This window comes from Diadema antillarum, unplaced genomic scaffold (genome assembly GCF_040938485.1).
Source record: "Diadema antillarum isolate AM-2024a unplaced genomic scaffold, OU_Dant_1.0 seq00000319_RagTag, whole genome shotgun sequence".
Taxonomy (NCBI): domain Eukaryota; kingdom Metazoa; phylum Echinodermata; class Echinoidea; order Diadematoida; family Diadematidae; genus Diadema; species Diadema antillarum.
The window spans coordinates 234,885-245,533 of NW_027271338.1; the positions used below are offsets into that span (position 1 = coordinate 234,885).

General features: G+C 38.9%; 1 protein-coding gene across 1 annotated transcript in view; it reads left to right on the plus strand.

The window, feature by feature from the left end:
- Positions 1 to 10,382, plus strand: part of LOC139730507 (uncharacterized) — a 217,118-nt gene extending 206,736 nt beyond the window's left edge. Inside the window, 11 exon segments of the mRNA XM_071641346.1 lie at positions 395 to 508; positions 1,291 to 1,659; positions 2,939 to 3,067; positions 3,997 to 4,110; positions 4,866 to 4,982; positions 5,518 to 5,631; positions 6,443 to 6,562; positions 7,220 to 7,333; positions 7,948 to 8,067; positions 9,161 to 9,304; positions 10,195 to 10,382. Of these exon segments, the coding sequence (XP_071497447.1) occupies positions 395 to 508; positions 1,291 to 1,659; positions 2,939 to 3,067; positions 3,997 to 4,110; positions 4,866 to 4,982; positions 5,518 to 5,631; positions 6,443 to 6,562; positions 7,220 to 7,333; positions 7,948 to 8,067; positions 9,161 to 9,304; positions 10,195 to 10,382 (1,643 nt within the window).
- Positions 10,383 to 10,649: the final 267 nt, after the last annotated feature.

Here is a 10,649-nt window from a genome sequence, read left to right on the forward strand (position 1 = left end):
GAGAAATACAGCTTGTACAATTTTGTGCAAGAATATGCAATTATCCATGCCAATATTTAGTAAGTCATAATTTCCACATATAAAAAATATCAAATGATTATGCATATTGTCATGTAGACTTTGCCAAGCCTTCGAGGTGTGTGTGTACTTTGTGTTGCTATGTCATTACATACCCTGTTTTGTACACTACAAATGTATGTGCATATTTTGCTTTCTTTAATGGACATAGTACATCAAATAAAGGTAATAAGTGGGTTATGGAAGAAACTATGAAACATTAAAATAGTTTGCCTTTTTCATCAGATCTTGGTAACGAATGTGAATATAAAATATGATACACTTTTTTTATATTGCTTCATTGTAATGTGCTTTCTGTTCATTTTTTTTTCCACAGACATCAATGAATGTGCCTCCAACCCATGTGAGAATGGGGCAGTGTGTCAGAACCTAATCAACGAGTTCATGTGTATCTGTCCCAACGGATTCACGGGTGTGAGGTGCGAGGAAGGTGAGTGGTAGTGAATCATTCTGCGGTTATCTTTTTGCTCTCTGGTTTCATAATTTTACTGAAAACATACATGTGTGAATTCCTAAAGACTACATCAAGCTTTGGGAGGGTTTGTACTTATACAACCGTATGTATTTCTTAAGTTTGTTTCATTGCCCACAGTAGAATGAAGGCTTTGTAGATAATAGAGAAATATAATGGCCCATGCCTTTACATGAATTTGACAAAAATTTTATAATGGGAAATGTATTCAAAATCATTTTCAGGGCTAATATTTGTATGCCAATTTATGAATTCATTTATAGCATTGCCTTCCTAGGCCCAGCAGCAAAGCCCTGTATATGTCATGTTGAATGTTTAGTCATTGAATTGTTTAGATTAGTAACACATGATTTATTTTAAAACATCAAATGTACCTAAAAACAAAAATGAGATTTCAAAGAGAGTATTAAAAGTCTTAATTTCAGCTGTACTAATCATCACATATATCTAAAGTAAATTTTAAAGAGTCATGCCTTCTGTCTTGGCCTATCTTTAGTATATCTCTATCCTTAGTATGTCTGTATGCAGTACATTCAGTTTCCAATGTACAATGTATCTATCTGAATATATCTTCAATATATCTGTACCTACTGGCATGCTGTTATCTGCTCTCTGAAGGGGGAAATCCACACAAGTCATGTATTTTGCCCACCGCCCTTATTTTTGTGCAAAGTGTGGCATATGAGTTCTACCAATAATTTGATATCTTTATTCATGTTCACATCCCCAAATAATCACAGCCAACGAATGCATCCAGTCCATCAACCTGGCTGCTAACGACCAGGTGGAGATCCTCTCGCCAAACTACCCCAACCAGTACGACAACCGCCGCTTCTGCCGCTGGCTGATCACCATGCCGACCGACCGGCGCATGCGGGTCATCTTCACCGACTTCAGCACCCGTGAGGGCCTGGACTTCCTCGATGCTGGCAACGGCCTGGACCCCAACAACAGGAACTCGGTGGTCGTGCGGGCCTCGGGCAACACCATCCCGGCGAACTTCAACTCAGACTCCAATGAGCTCTGGATCGTCTTCACCACGGGCGAAGAGACGGGCAGCTTCACAGCCAGAGGCTTCTCAATACGAGTCATCGACGAGGCACTGGCGTGTGAGTGAATTTTATAAAACAGATAACCCATTCCAAAAGTGTTCCTGGCATCCATAGCATGGTAAAAGAGGACATCACACACACAAACTCCACAAGTGTAGAAATAGAGGTCAAAGTACAGGGATATAGATAGAGGGATATTGCATGAAAAGTAAATCTTGCTCGTGTAATAGCAATACAAAGTGTTACATTTTGGTTTCAATGAAATGACACTGACGAGTATCGTCAAAATATTGCATGTGGCATAGTTTTTTTTAATCTTTATTTGCTGTCAATTACATGTTTAAAGATGGCTGCATCTATGGATGAAATTATATCATTTCATTTTCATTAACTGTTCAGATGTAGGCCTGTCATCTAAGAGAACCAACACTGATAGCAAGCAATTCCACATGGTTTTATCAGATCCATAAATCTTTTAATAGCAGTATGCCTCCCAATTATTGGAGACATGAAATTTTAGAGATACATTGTATCAGTAGTCTGGTTTTAATCAATGCCAAAATGATATCACAGTGATACTAAAGATTTGACCCTTATTGTGCCTAGGTACATTGTACTTTGCTTAATTAACTTGCCAAGTTTTTTTTATCATTATGCAGCAATCCATCCAAACTTGACCTACATTTGTAGCTGTAAAAGACAAAGCCCACTCAGGTGTAGCAATATGCCTTGGTCAACAATAAGACCATGGTGAAATAATTGGGATTAGGGGAATAAATTAAAGGGGGTGTACAGTTCTGGTTGAGGTGAGGATTTAGCTTTTAACGTTTTGCGAGATATTCAGAAAGCACTCTATGAGATGTCCAAGAACATGCAATTCTAAGAGGTATCAAAAGTTTATTTGATGAAAATCGGTTTTGGAATGGCTGAGATATCCAAGAACAAGGTGAAACAAAGAGATCCTAATAAAAGGCGTGGCCTGTTGCCTTTTATTATCATCATCACTTTGATATCACAGCCATTTAAAAACCAATTTTCATCAAATAAACTTTGAATCCTTCTTAAAATCATATTTCATAAGAGGTTTCTCATTATCTCACTTTAATAGGAATGTTATAAACCTGAATCCTCACATCAACCAGTACTGTACAGTCCCTTTAATCTCAATTTATTGGCAAACAGTTTCAAGACATTTTATGTGCCACAAGGCGAAGAAAGTGCCCCACAGTTCATGTCAATCAAATTTTCTTTCATATAATCCAGAATAGATCAAGCCGTTATCCATGCAGTCGATATGAAATCATGTAATTGCATCTGAAACATTCTCCTCCCCTAGTTAACTGCGATGGCTACCCCTGCCTCCATGGCTCAGACTGTGTGCAGACAGGGAACGGCATCAATGACTTCATGTGCTACTGCGTAGCCGGCTGGTACGGCTCCCTCTGTGAGAACGAGGTCCCCGTCGGTAAGCTGGCCTTCACTGTATACTGTAAAACAAGGAATGTTCGCGTGAATTTTAATTTCGCGAATTTCGGGAGAGCCAAGATTCGCGAAATTAAAATGCATGTGTGAGTTCTTGTCTACACTATACGCATTGAATGTTAGCAGCAACTCGCAAAAATTTTATGCCCTGAAAAAGGCCATCGGCTCCAATTCGCGAAGATTTCATGCCGCGAAAATATTGTGTTTTACAGTACTTGCTCCTCCCTTTTCTCTTGTGCTGCTCTTTGGGCCTTGTTGTCATGTCTTTGATGGTGGTCGTTGCCAGTTCTCAGTTCAATGCTTGTCTGCATTGTTAGATACTTTCAATAGACTTTCAAGGGAACTGCATAGACCGATATCATAACATGTCTTGATGTGGTACTGGCTTATCCAATCAGTAGATTATTTCATTGCTATGTAATCCTTCATCAGTGAAAGAAGAGAGCTGAATATACACTGTATGATGCATAGTTGCATATGCAACCCTATCATGTTGCCCATCCTGTTGCTGTTAACAATTTTGGAAGATTAAGCATTAGTATCTTACTTTGAATGTCCACATAATCACTCACTGCAGGCACCACTTCTAATATTAATCAAATATAAAGAATCTATGATAGTTGACTAATTCAGTCTAAACATGAAAGTTACCTTGTGTGTACACTGTAACTTAGCAAATTTGAAAGGAGTAATGCTGTGGTACAGAGTTTACTGGAAAGAAAGCTAGTCAAAATTTATTTCAGAACTTAGGTGCAATACTGGTATTATATCTAACTGCCTCATTGTCGTGCTGTGACCTACTAGTATTCTTGGCAGTGGGCATAGATCAAATTCAATATTCCATAGCTACCTGCAATACTGGCTAAACATTTAGTGCCATCATTGTGTATCTGAATCCCAATCATTCACCAGGTGCCAATCCATGTGACTACGACCAATGTATGAATGGAGCCACCTGCGTGCCCAGCGGCACCAGCTACCTGTGCAACTGTGCTCCTGGCTTCTCCGGCCGCTACTGTGAGGAGAGTAAGTATGGACACACAGGCTGCTCTGGTGCAACAATCTCTTTGGCCAGTGGCAAGAGAAACTGCACTTTCACCTCAACCCACTCCCTACGAGAACCTAGTGGCCAATGTATTCAGTCTGTGGGGATTTCAGAATTCAGCATGGAAGGGGTTAATTGATGTACGAAATTGTACCAAGTATGTGTGTGCATATTGACGTAAATAATCACCAATGATTCAATGTTTAGAGTAATAGCCATGGTACAAAAATCAGGGGCATCCGTACTCAAAGGGCAATTTGTCACTCAGTCGCAATAAAAACAAATCAATGCAAGAAATATCACTTGAAAAAATATTCTATAAATATGATATACCGGTATTGATATCAATAATGTGATTGGTTGAAGCCCTTTTGTACACTGTTGGGAATATGTAGCAGGTTGCTGTAAGCTTTTTTACTACATCTGTTATATAATTATAATACATTTATTAGAAGCATGAGAACCAAGTAGATTATCAGGGGCGGATCCAGGAATTCCATAAAGGGGAGGCGCCTTTACAATATTAAAGGGGGGGGGGGGGGGGGGGGGGCGCACGCCTCCCCCATTTTTTTTTTCTTTTCATATCTTTTGTTTTAACAAAAATTAAAGAGGGGGGCGCACCGGGTGTGGATCCGCCACTGATTATGAGTATCCTTGATAACCCCTTCTTTTCAGTTTAGTGTTGCCATTTCACAACCTCAAAGAAAATGTATGTGATTGTGCCCCACATTTGCAGTAACACCCGATCCGTGTGACACCACCCCTTGCCTGAACGGAGCCCAGTGCGTCAGCTCCGGAAATCAGTATTCATGCGAGTGTAACCCAGGTTACACTGGCACGTACTGTGAGACAAGTGAGTCCAGGATCTTCTCAATCTTCTCAACATTCTGTTCAAATTGTGTCTCAGATTACAAAATTTGCCATAGTCTCACTTTTCATTTCATTTTCTTCTTGCCAGTGTCTAGATATACTGATGTGCATAGTGTTACCCTGTTTTGTGTTGTTGTTCAAATGTATCAATGACAACTTTGACAGCACATTTGTTTTGAAACACATGAATTTGTGTTCAAGTGACCTAAGAGCCTAGCTGTTGTACATCTTGATTTCATAGTTTATATCCTTATGTTATTCTGCATGTAGTTTGGCTTTTTTATTGTTTTTTTTCCCAATAGTTTCACTTCATGACACTAATATTTATTAGGTCATTATTTTGATACAGTGATGAGGAATAGTAATGGCAAATGTTACATCTAATCATCAAGTCTTACATCACTGCAAATGACTTCTTTTTTTGTCAATTTTGATTTGTAGTTCATACAGTGTCTTTGTGCACGGATTCTTTATAAGCAATGTTTTGTAATTGAAAATCACATTCTCTCCCCACACAGATATCCAAGAATGTGACAGTATGCCTTGCCTGAATGGAGGACAGTGCATTGATGATATCAATGGCTACATCTGCATTTGTGTCGATGGCTATACTGGTGTACATTGCCAAATAGGTATGCTTGCAACATCATGCATGTTCACGTTTGCAACATCATGCATATTTGTGTGTAATATACACAAATATTCACGTTTACAACATCATGCCTATTTGTGTGTAATATACGCAAACTAAGATCACATTTCAGAGATTATCACTTGTTTACACTGCAGATTATGTCACTGAAGTCGCTATTTGTTAACTTTTTTCATGCATTGAAACTGAAGTTATCTGTCATCTACCTGTGCTGTTGAAAAATATGAAGGCCATCTTCTGAAGCTAACAAATACACAAATGTACAGTGAGGGAGTTTAGATGTACTATTCTTTAATCAGGTGTAGGGTAATATTAGATTTGGTTTGTACAAGAATTGTAACGTCAGGGTAATCACTGAACACGTGTATAGTCAACCTCACCTAAGTCGAATCCAAAGAAACCAAAGAAAATCCTTCAGCATATAAATAGAGTTTTAGCTGACATCATACAACTGTAGAATTGATACATGTTTGCATCCGTCCGAGTTAGAATTTTTCTTAGACTTATATTGTAGCTAGGCTCTTAACCTGTGTGAGGTTGACTTTAACGAGGTTATATAGATTTTATCATGTTTTTGGAGCAATTTTACAACTTTGACTCTAAATTTGTTGTGATGTCAGTTTTGTCTGGTATTGCCACCATCATGTTTAAGCTAGAAAAATTGTAATGATGTTACTTTGTTCTATTTTAGATATTTAGAAATATTTGTCTTATTTTAAGGTAAAACAGGAACCACTCAAAACTCTGTCATTCATTCATTCATTCATTTGGAAATTCATCTATTCAAACAGCACCGCCAGATCCCTGCGATGGGAACCTGTGCTTCAACGGAGCAACCTGCGTTAGTTCAGGCGTCACTTCCTACGAGTGTGTCTGTTTGGATGGCTTCTTTGGAGATCTGTGCCAATTTGGTAAGACGTCATAAAACTGTTTCTTCTGTCCTCCATTCTTGTAATCTGCTTTTTGTGTTTGTGACTTGTGTGACCTTCTAACACAGTGTGCACATGGGTGTCCCTGGCCCTAGATGTCATGCTAAAGATTATTTGTTCCAAATTTCTTTTACTTCGAAGCCAGTATATACTTTTACTGTGTTTGGCACTGTTTGCAATCATACTGATAGATTTTGATAAAGGATGCATATCATACATTTTCACCCTACTAGAAGATAGTTTTGATAATCTACTTGAACATTTAAGTTATTCTTTATTTTTTTGTCTTTGTGAGAAACAAGCAGTCGGGAAGTGTAAGGTTAATATGCAACTACTTTATTTTGTAGCCATTGCAAAGACTTTGCATTTCTTTTGAAAATGGATATCTTAGATATATACATGTATATGAAATTTTACTTGGAAGGATCCAAGTGAACAGCAGTGAATGCGGTGTTACACATTTACAATATTTCATTAATACATGGTGCATATCTAAGATATTAAGTCACCAGAAATGAGTGCGACTTTTATCGTAAAACTGAATTGACAGAGAGAATCTTATGACGAAAGTGAGAGGATATGTTGGACATACATGTATGAATACTATACTGACATCATTCACAAACATCCTTCTTCTAGGGAGCGCTTGCATCAGCGACCCCTGCATCAACGGAGGGACCTGTGTAGATGTGGGAAATTTTGCCTATGACTGTTTCTGTGCACCTGGATATACAGGAACTAACTGTGAACAAGGTAAGACATCTTCATTCCAACTGGTTTTATGAGGTAGTGTACAGACGACTTTCGCAACTCTTTCCTCTACGTGTGAGACTAGAAATGACACGTACAGACTTGGAATCATAACTCTTTTAAATGCCATTATGCTGCAGAACATGAAAATTGTCCATACCTGAAATGTCCAGAAATGTGTGAGATTTCAAATCAAACTTAACTTCTATCACATAAGTGAATATTTTTGCCGATCTGAATTTCTATCCTCAAGGCGGCAAGTAAGCTCCTACTAATTATGAGAACTGTAGTTGTTTGATAGCTGAACATCAGTAAGACTAATACAGTTGACTCCTGTTATAACAAAGTCCCTGGGACCAGCGTTTTTCTTTTGTTGTATCAATTTAAGATGTCATTGCAGCTGAACAAATATAGAATATAAAGATTAAAATTTTTGGGATCATGAATTTTATTTTGTTCTAACAAGATTTCATAACAACTGTGTCTGTTATAATGGAAGTTCACTGTATTGAGACGTGCAAGTGCTCCATCACCACAGGTATATTCTATAAGTCCTCAAGTGACATGCAACTACCCCTCTCTCCTGCCTCCCACCCCCCTCCTCCCCCCATTTCCAGAAATTGAGGTAGACCCCTGTGACAGCAGACCATGCAAGTTTGGAACCTGCCTCAACCTTGGAAACGGAGCCTATCGGTGTCAGTGTGATGCAGGCTGGACCGGGGATAACTGCAATACAGGTGTGTGGGAAGACATTTTTATCTTTGGCGGGTCAAATATCAAAACTGAGTTCGAAGTTATAAAGTACCGCATGAAAAGTTTGTACGAGAGTGATAATCTATACTGTACACGCAACACTGAATCCTTACTGTAGATATAGACAGGGAACTAACCACTTACATTATACTGTAAAAGTGGATATTTTCGCGCGAGTAATTTTTCGCGCTCGGCCGGGAAAGATGAGTTTTGCGTGTTTTTAATTCCGCGGAATCTAAACATCGCCGACTGGAATATATGGCAAGCAAAATGATATGTGTACTTTTATTTTCTTGCTAGTTACTGGTTGCACAAAATGCGCGAAAGTTTCAATACCATGAAAATTTCCACTCAACAGTATTTGCACACTGTCACCTGCAATGGTAGGTACATGTATAATGCCTCTCCCCATCTCTCACACACACCCAAGCAGCGCTCAAATTCGTAGAACTACTGAAGGGTTAATGGCTTCAATCCTGCCTACCATACACATCCAGGTTTCCCTAATTTGTTTTGTTTAAGGTCAATGTTACCTAACTGCTTCTTATGTCACAGTAAATAAACACTTGCTCAGAACCTCAGTAAACCCACTCATTTGCAATTCCCACACACAAACAGTAGGTGATTTTGTTTTAAAGTCAATGTTATCAAACTGCACAAGAGGCACAGTAAATAAACGCTCCCTCAGAACCTCCAGAAACCTACTTATTTGCACTTCCCACATACAAATGTATGTCTGTGTATCACCAGCAGCCAATCCAAAGTGTGCTATTTAAAGGCAGAATGGGCAATACTGTAAAAGTGGATATCTTTGCGCAAATAATTTTTCACGCTCGGCCCAGTAAGAAAGGTTTCGCATGTTTTTAATTTTACGGAATAAACTACTAGAACAAATGGCAAGCAAAAATATTTGTGTGCTTTTATTTTTGCTCTGGTTTCTGGTTGCGTGAAATGCACAGAAATTTCAACACTGCAAAATTTTCCACTTTTACAGTACTGCTATCTAACTTCCTAGAGTGATCTATTGCTATATTCCACGCAAAGAGTTGACGTCCATTTACATGTATTTTATTACAGACATTAATGAGTGTGATGCCAGTCCATGCAAGAACGGAGGGTCCTGTTTCAACACCTTGGGTAGCTATCGCTGCTACTGTGTTGGAGGTTACTCCGGCACAAATTGTGACAGAGGTAAGCAGTACGATGTATTTTTTGCAGCCTGTCGAGTAATTTGCATCCATTTTCTGTGTGTGATTAAGTTTTGCTAAAGCACAGGCTTGAAATGTGTCTGACATCATGGCTTATCATTATAGTTTCTCTTTCCTGAAAATGTAGTAGCTGCTTTCATGCATATGAACATGTACACACACACACACACCAAAGCTACCGATAAGGTTTAATATATTATGACTTCACGTTTAACAGCATGTAAAATTTGGCATGCGAGCATCATGTAGTTGATTTCAAGAGGATGTCCTAAGTCGAAAATGACGGTAGAGGGAAGTCAAAAGCTATGGAAAATAATATGCTTTTGTTGCTGCCACCCTTGCTTTTTCATCAGAGTGCTTGCCTATTCATTCATACGACATCAATGCAAGTGACATACTGTCCCGAAATTTAGCAAAGATGTACCTATAATAGATAAAAGGAAGATGTTTGAATTTGGCTTTGATTGAATAAACTTAAGGCTACTTGTGAGGGCATCTTAAGCCATCATATGATTTGAGTTTTTCAAGATCCAGTAGCAACTTTATGAGTGGAAGCAAAATCTCTGGCAACCCCGAAAATAGCCTGTGGATCATGCAAAGGTTTATATTCTGATAAAGATTCACATATTCATGTAGCCTTCTTGTGGTGTGGGTTTCATTGTGTGACCTTCTGTAGGCATCATACTTGCTTCGGATGTTGATTTGCTTTTTTAAGCAAGTTCTGGGCTAACTTTGTGCAAAATTTAAATTCCATATTCTTATGGCCATCTGGTTTCAACTTTAGGACAGTGAGGCACTTCCTATACTGTGTCGAGTTCTCGTGCTATATACTTTCATCTTTCTTTTGCTAATTCTCACGATATTTGCACACCTTTGCTGTCCCTTTCCTACCAGCGCCTTCAGGCATAAAGAGCAGCAGCTCAGGACTTCCAGAGACGGGGGCATCAACGGCAGAAGAGCCGTCCGGTAACCTGCTGATTGAACCCTGGTGGATAGCAGTGATCTGTGTCTTAATATTCCTCATCCTTGTATTCATCGTCGTCCTCTACTGCTTGTGCACGTCGCCGAGACGGAAGTCGTCGTATTACTAGCTGCGACGGAGCGGCGGCTCTGTTCCTTTGCAATACGTGATAAACCCCTCATTATTACCACACGCAATCTGAGCAGAGATTCTAGTATTATGCGTCGAACCATATTTCAAAGCTGGATACATCTGAGAATGTGTGTTACAGATTATGATTTATGAAAGTATTTGATACTTGGAGTTATCACATCAAACTTAATTGTGAACTGGCATTGTTTCATTGTATGTGATTCACTGTGTGTGATTACCAGGTGAAACTGCTGATGCTGAATTG